Genomic DNA, 27,784 nt, shown 5'->3' with positions numbered 1-27,784 from the left:
ATTTGAATACCACTGACAAAATATGGTATCAGTTTGGAAAAGATTTTGATAGCTTTAATTTCTACAGTTCACATTTAGTGACAGTTCCTCCTGGACCACATCTTATGGATGCCTTGATCAGCTCACCAGTTGTCCAAGGAGAGGATGGTACGGGTGCTGTTAACATCGGTGGTTCAGGATTTGAATTTGGTGTTGATCCTAATGAAGATCCTGAGCTGGCTCTTGTAAGTAATCATAAATTTTCAAACTTTTTCAATTTTATGCTAATTGAATTTCTTTCATTTCAGTATATTAATTACATAATTGTATGTTTTATTAAGATTTTTCCATATCTCTAATGCATGATGTTTAAAACAAATAAGACTTCTTTGATTTACTTTTTTTTTATATATATTTTATATCTACCGAGTATAAACATGCGTATTCTAATAAGGCTCTCAAGTTTCACGTGTGTTTGTAGGCTTTACGAGTCTCTATGGAAGAACAGAGACAGAGACAAGAAGATGAAGCCAAAAAAGCATCTACCCAATCTGCAATGGAGATTGAAGGTTCACAGTCAGCTCCAACTCCTGCTACTGGTAATGGTTTGTTTGTTATACTTAAGTTGGAAATGATTTAGGATAAAGTTAATTTAGGGCTATTATAAAACAAGGTGGCCTATTTTAACATTCATACTTCAGAAGTAATGATTTTTAACCCTCTTGTAATGGGTATCCTTTATTGTGCATGATACAAGATTTTGTATGTAAAAGATGCAGATTTTCTAATGCATAAAAGTATTTTTAATCTTAAAATCAAAGTTACGTGTTGAATGGAGAAATGCATGAGCAAATTATTACTTAAAACCATACAATTGTTAATAAAAATTGACATTTTCTGTACAAATGTCTAAATGTTGTGTAGATATGTTTACTCTGTTAAAAGTTGCATCATTAATCTCATCACTGATGCATTCAAAATTTAATAAAACTACTTTGTTATCAATGTATACAAATAAACTGGACATCAAAGTGTACTTTTTAAATCAAATTTAAATGTTATCTGACTTTTTAATTTTGAAAGGAAATATTTAAATAAGCCTCGACCTGTTGCATGAGAACTGTTGTCCTCCATAGGCAAAGTTGTTGTTTTTTTGCCATTAACTCTGAGACTCCCAATTAAAATCAAGTGTTTACATGTGATATTGCTGTGTTGTTGCTCGCAAATGAGTCTGTGACAACTCTTCACTGATATTCATGATGATGATAAATCCACTTGAAGTAAAAATGTATTCTCAAGATGGTTGGTATGAGTATTAAAACTTTAATCAAAATAAGTACAGAACAATGTTTCTTCACCAATAGGGGTGCAACATATCCTCCTCACACAGTTGACCACATCTACACTTGATTGTCCAGTTACCACTTCTCGACTTGTCACTCCTGTGTATAGATGTGTATTTACAGAAAAAAACATTAATTTTTGTTAGTGTTAAATCTGGCTTTTAGTTTTGCAACATTCTGCACCTTCAGATTTTGTGGACTTTTATTTTCATGTCATTAATTCACTATTTGTCTAGAGTGGGATAATATAAGTCTCACAATAGAATAAATTTAAATGGTGTTGAGTTTATCTTTTTTGTTGAGGAAGTGACTGATATCATGCAATGGGAAATGGAGTTTTTTAATGCAGCTTGGACCTTTCCCTCTACCTGATATACTTCTTGTTGTTGCTCCTGTTCATATCAAAGAGGATTTTGACAGTTTTTGCTCCCCACCTATCTTTGCCAAATCTCCTACCATTGCTCTAGTGGACCTACCTAAGTTTTTTGGAATTTTTAGACATGGTTTCTTAGGTATTGTTATTTTTCCCTCTGATTTGCATGATTCTTCTCCTTCACTTCTTAATTTAGTCCATGGCTCCCATGAAATCACATGGATTGTGCTCACATGCATTCATTTGCATTGAACTCTGCACGATCAGTGGAACCTCTTGCAGGATCTCTTATTTATCTTTCTTTTATACACACTGACTTTATATGGTGAATTGACAAAGCTGATACCACAGTGCTTTTCTTCCTCTCTCTCATCCAGGACTTCATCATTTTAGATACTTTCCTGATGGGATGTGGCAATTTTCTCAACACTGAGGATTACAATTTATGATCTCCATTCTTATTTGACCCGTACGACTCCTTTTCCTGGTTCCTGTTTCTTTGTTATTTGGAATCCTTCTTTCATCTAAGATATTTCTTCTGCTACCCTTATTGGATGACTTTGAGACCTTAGTGTCCTAGATTGAGACTTGAGGGTTTGAGACCAAGACTTTGTAATAAATTTCACAATTAATGATAAAACAAGAAGAATAAAAACTTGCTTATCAAATTATAATATATTAACTGCAAAACTTTTACACATTAACAACACAGTATGTTTTAACATATCCTATGGAAGGAAAACAATGAAAAAATAAAGGTCAGATAATAAAATAAAAGAAAAAAAAGTGTTATTTTCCAGCATTTTATGGTGTCAGTGGATTATATATGTGATCTTTGAAGCTGAAGAGGATCACAGTAGATCTACTAGATGTGTTTAATTCCAAAGATAGTTGTTAATATTTAATGTAAATGTGTGTACCAGGTGAAGTTCATACAGACTTGTAATATGTCTAGGGACGATGCAAAGTAGCAATTTTTTTTGAATAACGTGCATTATAACTGTAGATTGATGTATAATAATGTGGTATATGGTGACATAAGCAAAAATAAGGGAGGGGTTATAAACATTACTGCAAAGATATAGTACCAACTGCCAATGGGTTTTACTAGTAAAACATCTTTGATACTACGTTGCACCTTGTATGAGCTGTTATGTAATTGATATTTAGTGCTTAATAATCCTGGATGTGTTAATAAACTTCATCAGGATTCAGACCAGGTTTTGGAACAGAAAGGTCTGATTCAGCATAGATTCCTTTGTCCCTCTCAGGTATTATTTTGTTTGCTCTGTTACTTGATTCTATATAATAACCCTTGTCATGTTGTTGAATTGCTCACAGTATGTTAAATTTTATCCATTGTCCATAGTTTTAATTAACATACCCTTTGTGTGCCGTGTGCTCCAGTTCATGAGGTAGTATTAATTCATTTATTTTCCCTAGCTTCACTTGTGTGTCAGTGTACTGTTAGACCATGTTGGCAGTATAGTTCTGTAGTTTTGTATGATTTAAATGCACAATACAATTTAATAAAGTTGCATTATTTTGCAAGTAGCCTTTGGATGATTCACTTTTTGTCCTCTAGGTGTCAGCACCTTTTAAGCAATTTATCCATTATAGGACTAACTTGGTCCATATGTTTATAAAGAAAATAAGTGGAAAGCTGAGGTTTTGTGAGTCCAAAAGAATGTTTTTAGCTGATATATTTACAAAAGCTGTGAAAACATGAAATATTTGTTTATAAAGTATCCCAGATAGTAAAATTACATTCACAATTTCTTGTGAAGAGAAAAAAAAATGTGTGTGAGTTGTTTTTGATTGGCCTCGTATATTTGGTCACATTTTATCAAACGTTTGGAAAAGATATGGTATTTGTGCTCTTGTAGAATGAATTTTTAAATGATAAAATCCAAAAGGATGAACTTGTACCTCCAGAAAAAAAAAATTGTATGATGTCTCCACTTATTAATTCTGCATTTTTTGGCCATACACAGGCTTAATGATATATTATCCATTTCTTACAACTGACAAAAAGAGTGTAATCATAGTCAGTCATCTTTTGCAAACATGGATGAACAGTCTAAATTTTAACTGGTCATTCCATGGGAAACTAGTATCAGAATAAAATACTACAAATTTGGGTCCATCATATCAACATTGGGTTTTGTAGTTCATGAGGCTTTTCATACTGTTTAAATGCTTGCTTTTGAGATTTAGAAGCAATACTTAAATTTCTGTACTGCCTTTTCAAAGATTCTCCAGCCAAATGAGAAATTTATGCCTGAAATTTTGTTCTATGAAATGGGTAGAGAATGGACCTGTTGTACAAAGGACAGTTGAAATTATTCTGAATTTCCAAGCATACATCAAAACAGTTGAAACCAAATCAAACTCTTGTATGGTACCAGAAAGTGAAGCACTTAATACTGTGAAATATGTTAAAATTATATCATTTCTGCAGCAAAATTACTATTTTGACTTGACATTGGAATAATACTCCATTTCTGATGAATTATCACTGATCACCCTGTACTACCTCTTATTGACTTAAGCAACATATATTAAATTGGAAGAGACAAATCCAAGAAACAAGCTTACATTTTGAAACAAATGTTTGTTTTGAAACAAACTCATGGAAGTACTCATTTACTTGTAATGTTGCCCATTTTTCTTTTTTAAAAATATCTTCAGATGTTATGAGTAGTAAGGCTCATTTTCAGCACTACAGTTCCTTATTGTAAATTTCAAATGTCTCATAGCAGGAAAATGTGACTGCCTAATCAGATAGTATAAGTTGCTTTCATCATAGGTTATGAAGCCAAATTCTTGCATCTTGATGGATATTGATTTCAAAATTAATAGGCTTGACTAGTGTTTGTTCAAACACATGGGCCAATCTATGGACTGAGTTCTTATGGCATGTCAAACTCATTTTAATGTATTCTGATGGACAAGCAACTGTTTAAAGGGGCTTTTATGTCAACGCTTCAATACTTGAACGATGTTTTCCTTGTTGGTCAGCAGCTAATCTGTGATTACGTACAGTAAGTAGGAAGTTTTCTGAAAAGAACTTGCTGCAACTCAAAGTGGTAGACAGGAACATAACCAATACCTCAATCAGAAGAGAGAGAGAGAGAGGGGCTGAACTGAATGGGAATGCACGGAAAAGGAAACTTATTCTTGAGAATATTACAAAACTTTAGGCTAAACACCAGAGATTTGAAAAAGCTATACCATCCTTAATTGAGGCTACTGATGATTTTGCCAATAAGGCTGGAAAACAAGGTAGTATGACTGATTTGGCAAAATTAACTAATTTGAAGGAAAGTCTTTTAAAATAAGAATATTGTAGGAAGAAATTTCAAAGATGGTGGAAAAGTCAAAGAATTGTTAATCTATGTTGCATCATTTTGCATAATCATAAAATGTAGTCCATAAGAGGGATTACACAGGAATTTGCTCAAAACTCTAAAGAACATTTGGGCAAAATCACCTTAAAAGGCATACTTATTCTTGAAACAAATCTCATCCTTCCTTTTCAATAGTTAGAATCACTCAAGCATTGATAATAAGCAAAATAAGTGATTTTATGATTCTTATACAAAGTCAAAATTTGCCCATATGTTCATATTATTAATATTTTTTCATAAGCCTACAGTAGAATTTGCTAGGTATTTTGTACTAAAACCTAGACAGATATACTATATGAAATGCTATAAATGTCCATGATATATTTAAAAGTTGATCATTTTTGCTGAAAGTTTATTTGCATAATTATAAATACATAATAGATGTGATGATGCAACAAGAGGCTGTCTTTATACACGGCAAGTTTGTGTGCAAAATGATGGGCACAATACCACTTTGCTCACTAAGTAATTACTTTATTCTACACAATGCTTTATTTAAAGCAATATTTTAGATGTATTTTAAAAAGCTGCTTTTCTGTTGATAAAATTTTTTACTCACTTAGTGGAGGTTTTCCCTTACTCTAGACATATACACTTCCAAGATAATTGAAAATGTAAACTCTATAAATATGTTTTGTGAAAACATAAGGCTAGATATCTATTGATGACAGTGTACTCAAGCTACAAATCTCTGTTATGGCTTCACTGTAAAATTATAATAAGGGATATCTATGGTATTGTAGGATTGCACAGGAATTTTGTAAAAATACGAGAGTAGTTTTAAATTACTCCAATTTTCTTAATTCTGTTTTCCTGCAAAAATTCAAGTCCTTTACTTTCTTTCACAAAAAATCTTGTACTTTCATACCATGTGCATTAGTTGGAAATTGCTAAATGTAAGATTTCCAATTTTCTGGAATTAGCATCTACGTTATTTCCTTAAACTTCAGATTCATGTTCTGGCTCCAACTAAATTTGATAAGTACTGTAGACATGGAGTCAAAGTAAGGATTTATAGCTTGATTTTTAAACACTGTTTCCAGACTTTTTTGTTTATTATTTTTAAAAGCTTTAGTTTTAAGATTTAAAGCATAATCTCTGCATTTTGATTCAACTTATATCTGTACTTTTTTGACAGTCCCTTATTCTCTTAAATTACAATGTTTACTATTATTGTATATACAGAATAAACAGTTCATGTAAGTTATATGATTTATTTCATGTTATATTTGGTTTGGAAATTCAGTTTTGAGGGCTGTGTAAAGTTTTGGAAAAGTCACAGAAATTTGAATCACTTAAGGTGTATGAACCTCTATAATTTCTTTGACTTGTCAAACTACAAGAAAGGTAACGCCTCAGATCAGATTTAACATATGGTATCAACATTGTAGAACACAAGGTATACATAGTAGGAGAGTAATGGATAAAGTATCTGCTTATTAGATTTATGCTGTTGTTAGTGGTTTCTTGTTACTAGTAGCATTAGTGTACTGCAAACATGATAGACTTTACCACTATTTGTGCTGCATGTAAGTTTACTGTTATAATTTAGTATGGACAGTGGTGAGTGCATCTGATGTCAGTTATAGGCTACTGTTTCTTTATTTCATATGAACAGTATTTGCTTCAAGTTGATGTAGTATTACTGTGGACAGTGCTAAATGGAAGTTAGATGTCATTTGTAAGCTAGTGTTTCTTTATTCCTTCTTAACAGTTTATCTCAGCTCGGTTTAGTATTAATGTTTTTAAGGATGAATGGAAGTTTGTCATTTGTAGACGACTATTTTTTTAATTTATGTGAACAGTATTTTCCTCAGTTTGGTTTACTGCTACTGTATGTGTGGTGAGTAGAAGGAATTTAATTTTTCCATGTTTCCCATATTAATTCTCTATATATGTCAAATTTGTGAAAGTCAAATTAGTTTACTTTAACAAGCACTGGTCAGTCCATTGTACCAAGTTGGTATTGGAAAATTCATGTTTACTATAATTTTTCAAACAAGAAGTGAATAGTTTCTCTTTGAAGTGACAGGGTTTGATTTTTCTTTTGTGTGAGGTTTCTTTTTGTATTAATTACAAAACTCAGTTTCAGAATTCATTTAAACTTTTTATTTAGAACAACATATTTCATACCATATTTTAAGTGGTAAAAATCTATAAACAAATGGAAAGCTACCAGTTTACTGAATGATGTTTTGATGTGTCATTTGTAAATACCTTTTTATATACTGTGATTTAGTGCTAATATATGTGGTGGTTGGATGTCAATTGTGTAGGTTAGTGGTTCTTGATTTCTTGTTATTAGTATTTGCCCCACTTTGTTTTACCGTCAATATGTTTAGTGTAGATTGAACTGAATGTCACTCTAATGTTACTAATAGACTACTGTTAGTTAGTGTGAACATATTGTACTGTTAATTTATATTTTTATATGGTAGTATAGTTATGGAATAGGCCTAAACCCTAATATTCTTTGTATATTGGTTTTATGAAAATCATTATTTTAACTAGACTGTTAATTCTTTGTGCACGAGTCAGTCCATTGTACCAGTTTGTATTAGAGAATTCATGTTTGCTGTAATTCCAGAAACTTGGTACTCTCTTAGTGAGTGTTAAAATCTGAATTTTAATAAAGTATTTTTTTACTAATAATTTGAGTCATTGTGGCTCAGATTCTGATTATTCTGAGTGCAAAATAATTTTAATGGTAAAAAAAAATTACTACGTTTCGTAACCTTTAAAATTTTCTAAAGGAATATTATTTGGTTTGTGGCAAAACTGTATTTTTTGTTATTTTGTCTGTCCTAGCATTAACTGTTGAAAATTACCAGTCATAATTAATATACAGTGAAATGAAAAGTTGAGAAGTATGAACTTAAAACAGTAATATGTTTATTTTTTCCTTTTCATGCATAATTTTCTGTGTGTAGATCTTCAAACTTTCACTTGCTATTCTTGTCACATATGTTTTGTATAAATTAATCCTTTTGCTAAAGGCAACAAACAGTGGAATATAATTAGCCACAGGTTGCAAACACCAATGAAGGAAGTTAGTGATCCATGTGATCTTTGTGAGTGCAAACCATAAATGAGTTAGGCTTAAGTTTTTTAGTAAGTTAGCTCTTTAAAAAAATCTTGGAGATGTCTAATATGTACAAGACAGTAGGGTAGAATACCTAAGATAACTACTAAACATTAATTATATTAAAAAAATTTATTATCCTTGGAGACGAAAAACACATTCACAAAAAATATGCTAAATGTCTAAATATGGGAACCAAAACAGAATATTATCATAATGAATCTTGTAAAGATCATTATACTGTTTGTGTTGGTTATAAATAATTCATTACAAATATTAGAGAGAATTACTGAAATTTTTAAAATATGGGATGAGATAGTTGCAGCATGGCATGTGGTTGTTTTTATATATATATATCTTAGAAGCTTTAAGGCCAAAAACTTGTACTTTTTTTACACTATCAATGGTGTAAGTTCATAATTTTTGGAGGTCATATAAGTGTAAATAGAAAATCTAAATTGGGAAATTCAGAACATATGCAGAGAGAGAGAGAGATAAAGGATAAGAACTTAAACTTTATATAATATGAAACTTTGATTTATAAACTACAAGTTTTTGGCATACGTTGATAATAAAGTTATTTACTTAAATTTTGAATGAACTTAAAAGTATGCATAGGATTAAATTTTAACACATTCTATACTTTAGTAACTGTTTTATTGTACAGTGAGGTTTACTCTGGGTTTTCTTCAGGTTTCATTCAACAAGTTTGAGGTGTTGTGAAAAGCTCATGTAGCTGAAAACATTCCTTCCTATTATTACTTACTAAAATAGTACTGTAGATATTGCTTTATAGGTACAGACATGTTACACTTTTCTTTTGTAAGATCAAATAGAAAATTAATTTTATGAATCATACTTTGTTTGATTCACTAAAAAAGTTTCTCTTTGAAGTGACAGGAATTGTAGAGATTAAAAACTTAGTTTCAGGATACATTTAAATTTTTTATTTAGAACAGTATATTCTATACCATATGTTAACAGTTGTAAAAATTAAAAACAAATTGATGTTACTTTAAAGTTTGTATCAAAGAATAGATAATAAATAATCCTGCTCTGAAGTTACTAGTTAACCTTTATATCCTGTTTGTCAACATGTTGCTTGTCTTATTTTTCAGAAATGGTTTTTGAAACAGCAATGATACACAGAAATTAAAATTTTTACTGTAAAAAAAAAAAAGAAAATAAGAATGTATATATTTTAGTTTGCCATGAAGTCAAATTCATTTAAAATGTCAGTTAGGAGGAACTATAAATGTTTTTAAAATTAAGCATGAACAACTTAGATACTGTATATTACTGTACCAATTTACTTTATGAATTATGTCTTAGACATAGGAACTTCACTGTTTATATCAAAATGAGCTTAATAACAACAAAGTTATTTTTTACTTGTTTGTAGAAGTCTTATGTCTTTGTTACTCTTTTATGAAGATCCTTTACTCGTGTAACTCAGGTTGCACTTAATATTAGTATAGTTTTTTTATGTAGATTGACTAAGAATCAGCTTACATCTGAGAAATGAATGGATACTTCCAACTTGGCAAATTATCAAGTATTCAGAGTTGTAAAAGAAATAAATGTTTGAAATTAGGAAAATTACCAAGTATCCATCATTGAAAAACAAATATTTGCTACTAAGAAAGTTATTATTTTGTGTAAAGTACTAGTGTTTTATTAGTCTTTTATATTCATATTAATATTTTTCTGCATTTTATATTTGTAGGAAGTAATGAAGAAACATTGTTAGAGAAAGCTTTGGCTATGTCTTTGGAGAGTGAAGGAACTCAGGGCACTGGAACAACATCAGTACCAGATTTTTCAGCTATGACTGAGGAAGAACAGATTGCATATGCCATGCAGATGTCTTTACAACAAGCCGGTAGGAAACATTGGAATATAATTGATTCTTATCTTTGGTAAATTGGAAAGTACTTTTAAGTATTCATATTGTATTGAAATATAACAATTTGGGGGAACTGAAAGTTTCAGATTAGTTATGTAGAAAGATGTATAGGATTCAGTTACTTTAGAATCCAAATAACAAGTCAAATTATTTTTATATTTCTAACCTAACATTGGCTTTCTACTGTATGGTTAATATATAATTGAACACGAGAGAGAAATATTAACAAATCCTGACAGGTGGGTCTGGGAGCAGGGATCTGATTTTCTCTTTTGTAGCTCTGCAATGAAAGAATAATGAATGCTATAGAAAACTATGGTTTGCTAAGACAGTAAATTATTTCATTGAACCTCAAGTTTAAAGGTATTAATTTTAAAACTGACAAACATGCTTTAACTGATTAAATAAGACATTTTAGTTATTGAATCTCATAATGCCAGTTGTTCAACTATTATTTAAACTGGACTTAAGCTGCTCTAGTTTCATACACCTTAAGTGAACTAATGCTTGATGTACTTCTAAATGTTTTTATGTATTGAAAGATCATATTTATCATGTAGGTGAAGGTGGAGAGCACAGTGTAAAAACGGAAATCAAAGAAGAGCCAATGGAAACAAGTGATGGCCAACCAAAAAAAGTAAGCAGTATTGTATTTTATCAATAATTCTAATGGTTCAACTGTAAATCAGGTTTCCAATACCTTTTGTGTAGCTTTGTGCTTAACAGTAAAATACAAAACATATTACATTTTCTTATCCCATATTAAACATTATTATAAAACTAAATACATTTAGTTGGATAGCTTAAAAATAACTTTTTTATATTTGGCAAACTGTATGCAATAAGCAAGTAAAAATACCTGAGATCTCTAACTTAAGAAAATGTCTTGAAAAATAGAAGGAACACGAGTAGCAGAACATATTTTTAAGTCTTGTTTAACATGTTGGCTCCTAAGTCTATTTTGCTGATACTTTCCAGGGTGCTGAAAAGAAATGTTATTCTGATGTTCCATTCTCATCTCTATAAGTAATTGTTGTGTTCCAGCCAATAACTGGCCTTTTAAAAAGAAAATAGAGCATAACTTACCTCTGGGTTGTGTGGGAGCCAATATGTTAATGGAAGTAATGGCTTTAAATAATTACATAGAATGCTAAATAAATTATAAAGTAAGATTGTGCATGCTTCCAGTTTTAGCAAAAAAATTTATTTCTGATGCAAACGAACAATTTTTTTTTTACTCATTTTACCATTGCTGGATATACAAGACTGTTCTGTTTAAGTTGTGATTATTTGGTTTAAATAAAAAGTTATTTATTTTAAAAGTGATTGTTATAGAAAGTTTACTTATTGAACTCTTTAAGAGTTATTTGTTACATCATGTATCTTGCAGCTTGTAAAAATTTCTAGGCCTGAGTTGGGTAATATATGTCTAGGTGAACAAATATTGAAACAAAATGTGAAGTTAGACTGCATGTTAATTAGCCATAATGGATGATTTCTAAAGTTTGTATTATAATAACAAAGACAGAGGAGAATAATGTGACTTGTCAAAACGTTTTCTGAAGTAATTAAATCCCCCTGTGTGGACGTTGACAAAGGGGAAGCAATTATTTAAAGCTCCAAGTACTACTGTGATCATCATTAGTGTTAATGAATTTTTGTATGTACATTTGACTTGTTTTGAATATATTATTTTAAAATGAGTGGATTGTGTGCTGTCAGTTTGTTAAAATTTATTGCCAACAAGTAACAGTTACCTACTATAAAGAATCCAACCTTTATAAAACCCAATGTTTTGCGAGCCAGCCAGAAATATACAATATTAGGCAATGGTAAGAGAAGACATGAATGACAACAGAAGTAGACTTATATATGCAAATCTGCAGTAGTGGCAAAATAAGTGTAGAGTTTACAGTCATGCTCTATAACCATCTTGCCTGATTTTAAAAATATCAATCTAATCTACTTTGTTAAATAACAAAACCTAAACAGGACAAAAACCTGAAAGAAGAAAAGAAAATAGAGAGAATAAGAGCACAAATTGAAATTTCCCAGCTCACCAACAGAAAGAGGAAGGACCAAAGAATGACAAGAAGACAGGTCCAGCCAACCCAAGCTGCTCAAGTTTGATGGACATAAAGATGATACAGATGTTTTCTTGGAAAGATATGAAACATTTGTCCCAAGTTAAAACTGGGGCAAAGGTGACTAAGCAGTCTGTCTCAGCCCATTTCTCACAGGAAATGCCATACAAGTATACGCAGGCATAACATCTGAAGATGCCGTAGACTATGACAAGTTAAAAGTAACCTTCCTTAAATACTATGAACTTGCTGAGGAAGACGGGAATGAGATGATCAAGCTGGCAGAACAGTATATGGAAGTCGATAGAGCAAGTATAACTGACAAGTCCAAGAATAAGCAGTTAAAGTTGAAGCTAGGACTGGCTGACCAGAAATAAGAATCAGTCAAATATAACAAGTCAACAGACAGAAGGGAGAAGAGGTGTTTTGCTTGTTATAAATTGAGGCACATTGTGAGAAAATGTAAGTCTTTCACCAACTAGCAACAGCAGAAATTTCAACATAAAGCAGCTGGAACTACCTACAAAGATGGTGCAAACAAGAAAAGAATAACTATTCCCATGCATGATGCTGCCATAAAAGACAGAATTGAAACTTCCTGTCAGATTCACCACAGAATGGAAATCCTATTTTTATGATTAAACAGTGTATGCTACAATGCTCAAATCAGGGGTTCGATTCCCCTAGGTGGACTCGGTAGGTAGCCCGACATGGCTTTGCTGTAAGAAAACACACATACACACTAAACAGTGCATGACTGATGGTCAGATCAAGTTAGTAAACGGATGAACAGTGCTAGTAGTGTTCACAGCACATGACAAATACTGTGAGGTGCCAGAAAACAATGACATGCTCATAGGGGAATGTTGTGTAAGGGTCAAGAAAGTGAAGGTCCTATGAGGCACTGGGTACAGCAGTGAAAACCAGTTTGGTATCGAATGGCGGGCAAGGTACATCTGTGTATGCTGATTGATGGGACAATAAGAAGATTTCCCATAGCATGAATAAAGGTGGACACTCTGTACTATGTGGGTGATCTTGAGGCTTTATATGTCAAGACACCCATCTATGAATTGGTGATTAGTAATATATCAGGCATTAGAAGTTCAGAAGACTGATGAAGCATCTGAAGTCAGTATTAGATTTGGGAACTGAAGGAAGCACAGATAAAAAAACCCTTAACAGTAGAACATTTGGGATATGGCCCAGAATAATGTTGAGTACAAGACCATGGGAGGAAGGAACTTATAGAGGACCAGAAAAGATTCCTGTATTGGCTCTATCAAGGATGTTCTACTAAGTAAAGTTAAACAGATCATAGTAGCAACAGAATACCAGACTCGATTTACGAGGTTGGCTCATAAATTGACTGGGGAAGGACACCTAGGATCAAAGAATGTGGTAGACAAAATTACCAGAAACTTCCACTGGCCAAAGATCATTTATGTGACCAGATTCTGCAGGTTGCTGTGACATCTGCCAAAAGACAATACCTAGAGGGAAGGTAGCCAATATGCTACTGGGTAACATAATTTTCATAGAAGAGCCATTCACCAGAGTAACTATGGACTTGATTGGACCAGGGGAACCAATATGTGCTGACAGAAGTTGACTATTGACAAATTATGTAGTACAGTCAGAAATCCCTCTTTGACAAGAAGGCCAAAGTTGAATGAATCAAAATTGGAGAGTGTCTTGATTCTGCTATCTACAGACAAAAAAACAAATCAACCTGCAGTGGAAAAGACCTTTTCAACTTGAGAAAGTTGGTTTAAAAAAACAAAGACAATGAAGTGAAAATAGACAGGAAGGCCAATATGATGAAGAGGTACTTTGAGAAGAAAGAAGACCTAATAAGTGCAACTATCATAGATATAGAACCAAAAGACAGTGACTGTCATAGAAGATGGCCTGTTAACCCTATAACCAATGAATGGAGATAAGACATACAATGATATCAACATAAGTGAAGAATTGAATGACAAGCAGAAGAAAAACTTACAGTAGTGATTGTACCTGTATACAGATAGACGATGACTTAATTCAATGAAAGCCCAACAGAGGAAACTGAAAATGTTGGTCCAAGCTATGAGATTTTATGTATGAACTGCAAGCTTTATACAGTGTAAAAAAAAAAAAAAATTTCTTGAATAAGGCTTATTATTGGATATACAAAACTTTTTAGTTGTTATTTAATTTCATAACAACAGTGCTAAATGTTAAGTATTTTAAATGCAAGTTATAATGATTTAGGAATCACTTGTTACTGAAACCTTCTGAATTTTTCTTTAAGTGAGTATTATCATATCTTAATGTCTCGTAGTTTGTACAAAGTTCTAAGTGTATGTAGGGTATTGTATAATGAAGGCCAAATTAGTGAAAATAAAATCAAAGTTGGATTATGTGCGAATTAGTTATAATTGGCAACTTTTAAAGTGAGTTCCACATCTTGTATTATAATAACAGAAACTGAGGAGAATAATTTGTCTTGTCAAAGGTTTTTGGTTTTTCTATAGTAATTGAACTTGCTTGTGGGGATACAGTTATTTAAAGCTGTTGGTACAAATGTAATAACTAATAGTGTACATATGGTTGACTTGTTTTGAATATATTATTTTAAAAGAAGTGGATTTTGTCCTGCCCATTTATTTGTTTATTGTGAACAGGTCACAGACACCTACTGAGGGATCTGGTATTTATAAAACCTGAAACTTATGTTTATATACATTTTTTTTCTTTATCATTGTTTCGTAGTTTTACTCTATTGAAAACGTATTAGGGAATGGGATTGTCCATCTTGTCCTCACACTTTTTTCAGTGAAATACTATTAGCAAGGAGTAGGTCCATTTTGTTTTTTTAAAGTTCTATTGATTGTTAATCATTTAAAAGATGTACATGGTTTCCCCTTTTATTTTCTTTATCAGTGGGATATGTTTCAATATATTTGCATTTATAAATCTAGAAAAAAAAATTCTTTTACCATTTCTTTTATATACATATATTACAAGTAAGGGCAATGCAATTTGTTGGAGTGACAACTTAAATAAAATAATGTATTAAAGTAAGTAAAGCTTAATCTTTTAAAAGTGAGAATAATGTATGCTTATCATTATGTTTTCAAAAGTTTCTGGTTCAGTCACTTTTATCTCAATAATTAAATTATTCTCTAGGAGGAGGAAGATTACTCTGAAGTTATGAATGACCCAGAGTTTCTTCAGAGTGTCCTTGAAAACTTGCCAGGTGTTGACCCACAAAGTGATGCTATTCGCAGTGCAATGGGAACACTAACTCAGAGTGATCAAAAGAAGTCAAAAAAAGAAGATAAAGATGACAAAAAGTAACAACTGGTCAGGATAATGTAAGATAATTATGTGGTAAAATATTTTTCCCTTTCATTCTGTAACAAACTATGTCTAGGCTACCAGTATGGAAGAGAATACACAATAGAAACAAAAAAACAACTAAACATCTGTCTCTCTTACTTTACTTTTATAATATCACAGTAATGTGGATTTTGGTTGATATTACCAGAAACTGTGTGAGCAGATAGATTTATAAGTCTTTGTAAACATAAAGTTCAATAAAAGAAATGAAATATTTTGAGAATGTTTTTATATTAAATTAAAGTAGACAAGTATATGTTCTTGGTCTGAACTAGGCTATTTTCATAACAGAAGACAAGGTATCTTGTACATGGGTTTTGGTAGAAGATTTCGTGTGGCTCGGTTTACCCAAGTGTTTTCTGTACTGTGTATATGGAAATTACAGAAGATACTTTATATTTACAGAGAGCAGGAACTAAATTCAGCATATAGTCATCAATATAAAATATTAACTCCAAGCTTTGTTTTTTATTACAGGTACAATGATGTTCGATGACTCTCAAGTACAGAAGTTTTAAATGGTTGAAAAGTTATACTTGTTCTAAAATAAAATACTTTCATTTTAGGTTTACTAATTGATAAACTACAGCAGCTGGTTTTCTACTAAAATCAGGCTGTAGATTATAAATCTAATGGAATTGTTTAAATTATAAAAATTTTGTGTTTTAAATGTCTTATTTTTGGTACTATGGAGTATACACTTGGCAGCAAGGATGGAGGGAGGCACACTGACGATCAACATTTTGATAACTTAGTATACCATCTGTTGTACTACATAAAAGCAATTATGACTCTTCCATTGTTAATTTATTTCTTGTCCATTTATCTTATTTCACAAAATTCTAACTAGCTGTAGCATTTATGTAGGGATAAAATATGAAAGTAACTATTTCTTTTGAGGTATCCTATACTTTTATAAAGATTATCCAGAAACTAAAAGGGTATTGATTGCAGCATGTTAAGCTATGTTATTACCCCTGTTTTGTTGTGCAACACACAGTTTCCCAAACAAAAGCTGCATCCATGATGCAACTCTCTTAGACACAATGGAGGAAAAGAAATTTACTATTGAATTAATCAGGTGCTAGTATACATCTGTATTACAGAAGTGAACAACATTCAGAACAGGCTGTTCTTTGCCTTCATCTTTATTGTGAAGCTGACTCTATTCCTTTGTAAGGTCCTTACCAACCCAGAGCTTACTGCATGTTTCTTTGCCCTGGATCATTGGAGAGAAAGTTGTCCAAGATCTATTATAATATTCTCACTACAATCATGCTAGAAGTGAAAGTTAAATTTTTGAATTTTTACCTGTATCCACAAACCACTGACCTGGCAGACTTTCCTAGTGTTCCAAAATAAATTGTAAACAACAAGTTAATGCCAAGGTTTGGTTCCTTATATAACCTCTCCTTTTCAATTTCTAAAAACTAAATACAAATTTTGCTTATTCTCATAAAGTACTTATCAAAGGAAAACAATTATGTACTATTTGCAACTTCAATAATATTGTATTTGAAAAGCATCTTACGATTACCTAGTGCTTGAAGCTGTTTTAAGAATGGAGCATTTTTAAAAACATATAGTTCCCAGTGTTGAACCTGAACTATGTGATACACAATTATTCCTATACTGAAATTTTATTTCATACTGCAATATCACCCAAGAGCAAAATTGTGCTGATATGTTTATTATTAATACAAATGTTCCAGTTGTAACTAGCATTAGGCATGTAATTCAAGTTAGAGGTGTAGAATGTATTTGAAATATGCTGTAAGAAAGTGGCAAACTTAAATTAAATTGTGAAGTAAGAACACTATTCTTTGGACTTATTACATTATAATACTGTCCAAGGTTGGATCTTATCTGGGCTGGGCTCAATAAATTAGTTTTACAGAAGGATTGTGGAATCTCACCACCTGCAAAATGTAGAAATATTCACAACTTCATTTGCTGGGATTGTGTAACATACTCAACTATGTACTTGTTCCAGTTATAACATTAGTATTAGTATACAATGTTGATTTGACACCGTTCCCATTTCATGCTTTAAAACAAAAAAATTTCTCCCTGCTGAGGAAACCTTTGATATTTTAAAATTCTACCTGATATGTTTAACTGGTTCCATGAAAACTCGTATGACTTATTTGTACTTTTTATCCCAGAAGTGTTTATCTGTTGTGGTAAATGTTGGAACAGCTCCATTAATGATACTTTAGTAGCTTTATACACAATACACTCACAAACCAAACTTATTGGCTTGTAATTTTTTTAAATATGTACACAACTTCTGGTAAATTTTCAAACTTGGTTTTGTGGGTGTAAAGCCTTCAGTTTAGAGTGTATCATTGATCTATGCCTATTAAGTTCAACATGGATAGACCTGAAAATTGAGATGATTCATTATCTTTCCCTTCAGCTCAGGCACAGGCCTAGTGTTTGTTTGTTAATCAAATCTGTAACATACATCATAATGTCTTACTAAGAAGTAGCCTTCATTTACTTAATTTAAAAACAGGTTTCATGCTTCAAGAATGCAATACAATATTTAATACCAGAACTTATATTATCAAGTAGCATGAAGCAGAAGCTTGAGTATCATAAAGTACAATATAACAAAAAGACTGCGGTGGAAAGATTCCAAAAGATGTCTTTTACATATACAATGTTTCAAAAGTGTTTTTTTGGTGTTAGTATACAGAGGAACATCAATCTAAGGATTAACCTGCATATTAATGAAGAAAATTCACATCATTAAATACACACCACATGTCTTTTGTAGGATAATGTGATCTCCAGAGAAGCAATTTAAAAACTGGTCTCAACAAACGTATTAAGTTTGGAAGGGTTTATTCACACAATACTAGCAGCAAAAACTGACCACAGTGTCCAATAAAAAGTGAAAGAATTACAATTCTACTTCAGCCCAGTTTGTGTTACATGTAAACTTTGCTCTGTTTAGCATCCAACACAAAATGTCACCAAATAACTAATTTAGATTCTTCAAAAAAAAACAAAATTTCTTGAATATGCTAGATGGATGAAGGTTATTGTAAGTGTGTGATACTTGAGTAATGACAACAAAAAAAAAAGGTTACGGGATCAACAATTTCGAGGTTTGTCTGTTTTCACAAAATACCAGGAAAATACTCTGCTTAAAACAAAAACAGTCATTATAATTACACAGCCACAAGTAATAGGCAGTGAGTTCACTCTTTCATAGATCTTACTCACATACAACACCCTGCTTTGTTAGCTTGTTCTTAAGGAAAGACAGTATGGCCACTGTGGCACTTAAACATTGAAACTTAATAATAATGAAGGCCAACAAACTAGGGTGTTGGTAATAACTTCATTATAAACATAGAAATTATAACAGTGTCCTTAACTGATCAAGTAACAGCATCTTTGAAAGATCTTTTAATTATTAAAATAATTTTCATTATGTCTCTTTCCTTCCTAGTCCATTTATATTATATATCAACTACAGCTCCCTAACAGTCAACAAAGATTAAAAATACTTAAGAAATATAATACAAATCTCCAATACTTTCACAAAAAAATGATAAAACTGATTAAATTTCAAACATAAGTCATTAATACTTCAGTCTGACAATGAAGGTAACGACCAGACATTGTAAAAGGAGAGACCTCAAGGTTTGCAGGAAGATAATCATGTGTTTAACATTTAACAAATCAGCTAGTCCAACTTTAATTAAAGCCCAGACAAGCATGGAAACCATAACTGTGGTTCTGCTAAGTTAGTACCTAGCACAAGCTGGGTTTAGCAAAAGAAGAATACTTGTTCAAACCTAAGAAAAGCAGCCCTTGTTAATACCCTGGGATAACAAACTATAAAGCTGCCCACATCAATACTTGATAACATTCCACCTTTTTTTAATACTTAGCACTACAGCAAGAGGTTTAATAAGAAATTAAAATTAATTCTACTTAAAAATAACAACAATGTAAACAGAAGTACAACAAAACCACAACTATATACTATAAAAAAACCCAATATACAGGTCCTATGAAAACCATCTGCTTTATAAACTATTATAAAATGGCTGGCTATTATGCTTATTTTTAGATATTTTAAACATTAAACAACATTAAAAATTACTTTTCACAAGCAATGTATAAAAATTAATTATATTAAAAGAATATGCCATCAATGAAAAACAAATCAGGCTACTGTTATTCAACTCTAAGTATCAACAGAGAAAATATTAAAGTGCACAGACACCAAAGCAATCCCACCCATCACCAAGTTTCTTCTTCCATTTACTATGCATGTTATGTAAAGGTGCTGCCTATTTTCAACTAACAGTTATAAATTTATTTAAAAAAGTACTTAATGATGTACATAATACTGCCATTCAGCACAGCAGCATGGTAAATACTAATTTTCAACTTTATTCATGGCAACAGAAGCATGTGCATCCAGTAGTGTAACACAGAGGTGGAAGGTTTCAAAGGACAACAAGACTGGAAGGCTTACATCTGTTGAGTAAAAGAACACATAAATAGGTAAATATAAATATTCATATACATAAAACTTATGTATATCAAAGAAAAATAACTGACTACATATAAGTTTTGCTCTAAAACTTGTTACAAAGATTGTATGTCACAATGGACATGGTCTAAGTGGTATAGAGGAAAGCATTCAAGTTATTCAGAAAAATTTCATTATCAATATAACTATACCTTTAAAAATACTTATCTATACAATAATATTTCACCATTAGTGGAACTGTAAGTTTAATGTCATTATTTATTACAAAAAATTTATTACTAGCTGAAACAATGTAGAAAGAGTAAAACTTACTGCATTAAAGTTATTCTACTAATAAAAGAAATTATGGTGTGCTTCTTGTATCATTGTCATATTGACTCCATCTGCCTCTGACAGTTGTATGATGTACGATTTGCAAAAATTCAGCTCACACATTTAGAGAAGCTGAAATCAGTGTGTGCTTTCAAGAAACTGCCTAAGCAAGAACATTCTTACTGATTTTTGTGCATTTTTATACAAATCCTGCAAACAACAGACACAGGGGGAAACATCCTTAATTAAAGAATAATGCATGTTGATATTAATTTATAATAGCATTAAAGCAATAAGTCCAAAAAATTCATTTTCACCAAACATACTTTGAGGTTAAAAGAAACAAAACAACATAGGAATTAGAGATAACACTCACTGAACTTTGCATGGCAAAGAGCTCACCTATTACTGTCCAACTAGGATTAGAACAAAAGTAATATATTCTTATGAGCTTTTCCCCAGTTTTGTATTGAAAGTTTCTTGAAACACAAAGTGAAAATGGAAAAATAAATGTTGCAAAGTACTAGTAGAAATTCTCAAATTTCTATGTGGATATACAAACACCAGACAATTATTTAATTCTTTACTTCAAAAGTCTTAAACATGCTTGGAAGATCCAAGAGTAAGAGTACAACAAGTATGTAAACTACTCACCAACACACTGGAATTTTAGCTTTAAAACAAGATTAACAGAACAATTTGAATTTGCAAGTTGCCTAGCAACTAAAAAAACAAGAATGTGCCCTAAGTTTCTTTGCAACAATAAGCCTGATGTCTAATAAACTGAAATAAAATAATATTACAAGGTTAAGCAAGCAATGTTATTATTGTTGTAGTTTATTATCATAATGCTAGAAAGATAAAATCAACAGTAACAATAAAAAAAAACAAATTTAGGTTACTTTTGTAACAACATTAAAGTCAATGTATGGTTTGATTTTTTAAATGTAACCAGGAAGTATAAAGGGAAAGAATCCATGATTTTGGTTAATGCCTGTATGAGGACCACAATCATGAGCTGCCACTGCAATAGCTTCTTTAATTTTATCTCTTTTTGGTGTTACAGTCCTAAGCAATTATTTTTATATTAATTATCTGATCCTGAATATAAAATCTTAAATCCTACTAAAAAAGAAAACTATGAAGGAAGTAAACAAATTTCTTTCACAATTTATGAGAGCAGGAGAGATTACAAAAGATGTGAATCAGTATTTATCTTCTCATCATTGTTCTTCTGAACTTTATGACCTCCGAAAAATTCAAAAGCCTAACACAATTCTACAACATATTGTATGATAGATTGATTCACCTATGTATAACTCTGCAAATACATTACCAAGACACTGAAACCTTTTAGTTGAGCATTTAAATTACTCCCTAAGAAACAACAGTTTGTTGAGATTATTAAGGACAAGGAGGTTAATAGTGATGACATTCTTGTTAGTTTTCATGTGATATCATGAGGGTTTCTCTCTCTGATACTATTTGTATCATAGACAATTTTCTAAATAAGGATTTCTCACTTCCTAACAGAAAACTAATCTCAGTTAAGAATATTATCAACAAACTCCTAGAATCATCCTTAGAATCTAACTATTTTATTTGGAAATATCAATTTTTCAATATGAAGGATGGCAAATCAATGGGTTCTCTTCTCTCTATCCTGTTTTTCTTGAAATTTACATGCAACAGCCGTCTTATCTTTACCACATCTTACATAATTGAACTGAAAAGCTTGTGCATTAAAACAAAGTTTGTATGATACTTCAAGTGAATTACTTAATACCCATAAAATTTTAACATAAAAAGTCTGAAGTATTAATGAAATCTACAGATTGTAGATTATCTATACATGGCTCAAAAACTAATTCTATTTTTCATGTTCATTGTTTTCAGATGTTTATAAAGACTTTGCCACACTCAGAAATACAGTAGTTTACTATAAAAACATCAGAAGCAGTTGCTGAACAGGATTAAAATGTCAAGTCTAGAGTCAATTATATATAAGGAACTAATAAAACATTAAGCAAGAATTTACAAAACCTATAAGGAATTCATATAACAATCACATAAATGTCAGCTACTTGTTATGACAGTATTAATAATACTTAACAAATGTCAGCTACTTGTTATTGCATTATGACAGTATTAATAATACATACTTAACAAGATCCTATGTCTAAGCAGCAGACTTTTCTTTTTGCTTTTCTTTTTGTTCTTTTTCTTTCTTGTGTTTTTTCTTTTTCAAAAATGACGGAGTTCTCAGGCCTTTCTTCTTTTTCTTATCTTTTTTCAGGGATCCTTCACTAATGTCCTTGGCAAGTGATCCCTATAGCATTAAATATAAATAATAAAATAGACGAATTAAAAACACAAAGAATTTAGAACATTTATCGATTTTCTTACATGAAAGATGAAATGTACATTAACTAATACGTTACTAATGTCATAAAACTGTGAACCAGAAGCTAAATGTGATTGGTTGTTTTGTTATTCAGCACAAAGGGCTATGTGTGCTCTCCCAGCCATGGGTATCAAAGCCCAGTTTCTAGAGGTATAGGTCCATATAATAAATAGACAAACAGTGTCAAACACTTCTCTTCCCTATGTAATTCTGACAATTTTAATTTCAAGCTTATTGAACTGAAATTTATTTTGGATTTTATTTTACATTTTTCATTTAAAAATAGTTTTAAAATCAAATAAATTAATATTTCTTTTTTTTCTTTCCTTAAAATTGAAATAAAATTACACTAGACAGTGTGCAGAAGCTTTCTACTTAAGATATCCCACAAATTACTAATAAGCCAACATTTTAGTGATTTTTTTCTGAAACATGTGCTCCCTTTAAACACTTTCCTGTGTGACTCACTATCTTTTAATTTAATTAAACACCTTCACTATGTGAATGAAATTAACATTATAATGTATGTTATGATTGAAACTTTTATTTTACATAATTTAACTTCTTTATATCAAAAGAAACCTTTAAAAACACTACTTAAAACTTCAAATCCATTGTCAAGTGACTAGCGAGCTATGAGAATTTTCTACATTGCACTGTGTATCTTTAATAACACAAAGGCAGTATTGTAGACATACATCTAGACTATAAGATAGTTACATAACCTTTTGATTTTAACTATTCAAAATTCTCTGAGTGAATACAGTTGAAATATAAATTTTGTCAAATCCTGACAAGTGCCATGCCCATCTTCAACAGATTTGTTTGAGCCTTATAGCCTACATCTAAATGTTATGTCCTCGTGTATAATCATTAGAAAGACCTCATTTTATGTTCTAATCTGACAACAGTTATTTTGAAATGAGTGCACAGCTGTTGTCAGAAAGTTATTAGATATATATATATATATATATATTTATGTCTATTTTATTTTAGTTAATTGAAATGGATAACTAAAAGGATTACATATTTTTTAAATGTACATTACACTCTGTTCTCAAGACTTACGATATCATACAGTGCACAAAAGCTTGGTCAAGGGTTATACATGTCTGCCAGACACACTGTAATAGCCTTGAAGGCAAAGTTGACTTGTGTCCAGAGTAATAATAATTGGTACAGGACAAGAAAAGAAAACATTAAAAATTAACTGTATGTAAAAAAGATGTGAAATTACAAATTTAACAAAATGAAAAATATAAATATTTACAAAAACTTTCATATTCTATCTTTTCTATTTTCTTAAATATTAATATATTTATTCAATCAACTAAATGAGGTCCCACCCATCTCTTCAGTTTTTGAAAACATTTGTTCCTGGTACAACTACATTATATGCCTTACCTAAAGTTCAAAAATAGGTACAGTTTCAGACATATTGTATCCAATATTAAGAGTTTCAACTTATAATTTAGCAAAATCTATGTTTAAAAAAAATCCTCATTTCTAAGGGATAAAACAAAATATAAAAAAGAACTGGGCATATAAGTTTAAATCAAAAAGATATTTTGATGTTTTCAGTGTTCACTACAGTACCTGTGAAAAAAATGTATTGCATATTTTTGAGAAAAAAAAACTCCATTTTAGAAATAATGGATATGATTAACTTAGTACAAGTATGTTGTGAAAACTATTTTTTCTTTTTTTCCAAATTAATAACAGTTTATAAACAAAATAAAGGTTTAGCTATGAATTCTACTTTACCTCCATTATTATGTAATTTATTTATGGACAGTTCTGAGAGTGAAGCACTAGAAAAAATGAATAAGAAGCCTGAAATATGATTAATATATACCAATGACACATTTTTTAATATGGCAGCATGGTATAGATAAACTAGTCAATTGTACTAATTACCTTAATAGCATTTATAATTTTAAAATAATTAATTATGGAATTGAGACAAATGGTTCTTTACCTTTTTTGGATGTTTTCATGAGTAAAAATAATGATAAACTGGGAACTACCATTTATTGCAAACCTTTTTCTGTAATCATTTTGTTACATCAAAAATCTTGTCACTAAATCTTAACAAAACTATTGTTTTTCTCCCAATGTGGATAGGATACTAAAAATATGTTGTAAACAGGATGATATTGACAATGAGTCATCAATTAAACACACAGCTGTAGAAAGAGATTTCAGCCCTATTGTTGTTAACAGAGTTGTTAAGAAACAGGAACAAATATGTTAAGTAAAGCCATTTGCTGAAAAAAGTAAAGAGGAATGTCTGGTACTACCATTTATACCATGAAGTAACAAAAAACATTTTAAAAAAATCTGAATATTTTTCTAATATAGAAACTGGTAAATAAACAAAGTTAACAAAATTCTCAATATAGTTAAAGACAAAATGAATTTCACGGAAGAATTTGGTATGATAAAATATCACATGAATATAAAATAGCTTACATAGGACAAACTAGAAGTAGTTTAAAATTCAGAATTAATGAACAGAAAAGAAACATTAAAAACACTAATACTACTATTTCACTTTTAGCAGACCACATCAGTGAGACTAAACATATAATTTAATGGGAAAAAAAATTATTTTAACACAATCTGGAAATTTAATTAGTAGGAATATACATTAATCTACTGAGATAATTACATGAAGAAAAAGTAAATTTAAGATATTAAATATGGATGAAGCCAGATGGATAAGTTGTCAATAGATGGCATGACATTATTCAATATACAAATTATTTTTCTGGTAAGTCTATAAACAAGGGTTATACCTTGCAAAACATTACAATCCTGAATGTAGAGTAGTGTATGAAACTGTTTTTCACTCTCATCGGGTTTTTTTTTTTTACTGATTTTAATCTTGTATAGCAAGTTATCAGTATTTTACTGTACTTTTGAGACCGAAATCTGTTTCATTTTTGAATTGTGTATTAAATAATTATTGTTTTAATAAAATAATTGTGAGTTTTTTTTAAATATACATGTTTTGTCATTGTTATTGATTGTGAACATGTAAATGAGTTATTGGGATGAATCAACAGCCAACATGAAAGTAAAAAGTTTACTTTAATACATCAACTCACCTTCTTGATTGCATTAGTGCATTATAAAGCTGGTAAGTCTGAATGTGAAATGATTCACAAACAGACATTTACCTATCTTTCAACTCTGAAAGTTTTATCCAATTCCTATTCAAGAACTTGCATCCTGATTCAATATGCTTAAAGTAATACATACTACGATTTACAAAGAATTTAAATATATAAAGAATACTGTAAAAAAATAGCTTGTATAAAAATATCACAAACAATGTCCTGCTTGGTTACTTAGGGGACTTTTAAAGTCTCTAATCAACTAAACTGTGATGCTCCAAAATGACTTGTATCAATGATACAACAATATTCTGGCAAACATGCAGTTAGAGATAAAAACAGTTCTATAGCTTTTTCACATAGCCTATCCAAATTAAAACTTAATACTAGTTATAAAATCTTTTCAGTTTAAGGTGTTTTCAAAGAGTAATGATGAGACAATAAGTCTCACTACAACTGAATCAATCTAGCTTTTACTGAGAGTATCTACTAAACAAACTTGTAATCACCAATATAACACATTTATGAAAGTTAACAAAAAAGCAAGCCCAAGTCCTAGATTTTCTTAAATACTGGCCTCTAATAAAGACTAATTGTGTATGTAATCCTTCAATATATCATTTATTGTAAAAAAATAATACCTCTTTACTACTGCGAGAAGCAGCCGACACATCTTCACTTTCTGCTGATCTCAACTTTTCTCCATTTACAGCAGTATCACCTTAATTAAACATATGAAAAACAGTCATTTACATAGACCAAAATATTAGATCTTTCACAACTGAAGTTGCTCATACTAATAATACAAAACTATGTTAAGTATGTTAATTTTCATTTGGAATTAATACTAAATGTTATACATCACATAAAAATGAAAAAATACTATTAAAACAAATAAATAATTTCTTTTTAAATAAAGTTCTCAGAGTATAATAACATAAAAACAGTCAAACAGTGACGTTAAAATAAACATAAATGTTTACTAGCCATTTCAGAGTAGCACAATAATCCAGTTTCATGTAGATTACTGAGAGTGGAAACTATTCTAAAATGGCTAATATATACTTTTGTAATAATGATATTTTCATACTTTTGATCAAGTTATGGGTTCAAGACAATCAATTACATTAACACAGATTCAAACTCACACACAAACATACTTGTTTACTCAACACTATTTATTTCAGGTTTGAAATTGCAAACGTTTCTATATTATGGCATGCTACATATTACAGTTATAAATTATTACTGGAAAAAAATAAAGCAGGAAAAATCATTTAAAGAACTTACTGGATTTTTGTTTAGGTTTACGTTCAGAGTGCACACGTCGCTGGAAATATTTTTCACGTTCACTTTCAGCAGCTGTGAAGTAAGTCGAGTAACATCATGCAACACATACGTATCATGCAACAATTCAGGTTAGTGAGAACACAATACTTGAACATGCAACACAATAATGTTAAAGGAAAAATGTCTTACCTTCCACTTTATGGGAAATTGACTCAGATTGCTCTAAGTGCAGCATGAGGAGAAATTTAGAAACGTGAATTAAAATGTTTCAACAGTTTATGATAAAACACATTCACAGAATTTGGCTTAGTTTTTCTAGTTAATAAGACAATTCAATTTTTAAAACTACCTTACAATTTGCAAAATGTTTTTCAACAACTTTTAAGAAAATCAAAGAAGTTTGGATCTGCCAAAAAGTGTATAAAACTTTAAAGTAGTTTACACTAGAATCACTGTGAAATTTACAAATCTCAGTGTCTTTACTTGTATAACATTAGTGAATTATGTCTATATTTTAGAACCAATTCCATTTCTAAGAAACTTGCAAATTACTAATAAAACAATTTCTTTCCTGTAAAA

At 30.6% G+C, this 27,784-nt stretch overlaps 2 protein-coding genes across 24 annotated transcripts in view; one reads left to right on the top strand and one right to left on the bottom strand.

Moving 5' to 3' along the window:
- Rpn10 (regulatory particle non-ATPase 10) overlaps positions 1-17,375 on the top strand; it is a 40,744-nt gene extending 23,369 nt beyond the window's left edge. For 2 of the 4 annotated variants that reach the window (XM_076507918.1, XM_076507922.1), the window contains exons 7-11: positions 68-224; positions 461-578; positions 9,914-10,069; positions 10,654-10,730; positions 15,349-15,784. In XM_076507918.1, coding sequence (XP_076364033.1) covers positions 68-224; positions 461-578; positions 9,914-10,069; positions 10,654-10,730; positions 15,349-15,519 — 679 coding nt within the window. In that variant the 3' untranslated portion in view covers positions 15,520-15,784. Of the gene's footprint in view, positions 1-67; positions 225-460; positions 579-9,913; positions 10,070-10,653; positions 10,731-15,348; positions 15,785-16,038 lie in introns of those variants that run through there. The other 2 variants (XM_076507920.1, XM_076507921.1) reach the window with 2 other exon arrangements.
- Positions 17,376-18,394: 1,019 nt separating this feature from the next.
- The window catches only part of LOC143253676 (protein hu-li tai shao-like), a 114,278-nt gene continuing 104,888 nt past the window's right edge, over positions 18,395-27,784 (bottom strand). For 11 of the 20 annotated variants that reach the window (XM_076507896.1, XM_076507904.1, XM_076507906.1 and 8 more), the window contains 4 exons: positions 27,206-27,277; positions 26,557-26,636; positions 22,555-22,721; positions 18,395-20,064 (listed from right to left, as the gene is read on the bottom strand). In XM_076507896.1, coding sequence (XP_076364011.1) covers positions 22,572-22,721; positions 26,557-26,636; positions 27,206-27,277 — 302 coding nt within the window. In that variant the 3' untranslated portion in view covers positions 18,395-20,064; positions 22,555-22,571. Of the gene's footprint in view, positions 20,065-22,554; positions 22,722-26,556; positions 26,637-27,205; positions 27,278-27,394; positions 27,428-27,784 lie in introns of all 20 variants that reach the window. The other 9 variants (XM_076507908.1, XM_076507916.1, XM_076507911.1 and 6 more) reach the window with 2 other exon arrangements.

Source organism: Tachypleus tridentatus, chromosome 6 (genome assembly GCF_004210375.1).
Source record: "Tachypleus tridentatus isolate NWPU-2018 chromosome 6, ASM421037v1, whole genome shotgun sequence".
Lineage (NCBI taxonomy): Eukaryota > Metazoa > Arthropoda > Merostomata > Xiphosura > Limulidae > Tachypleus > Tachypleus tridentatus.
The sequence above is the reverse complement of the archived record's forward strand: the minus strand, read 5'-3'. Positions and strand labels throughout refer to the sequence as shown.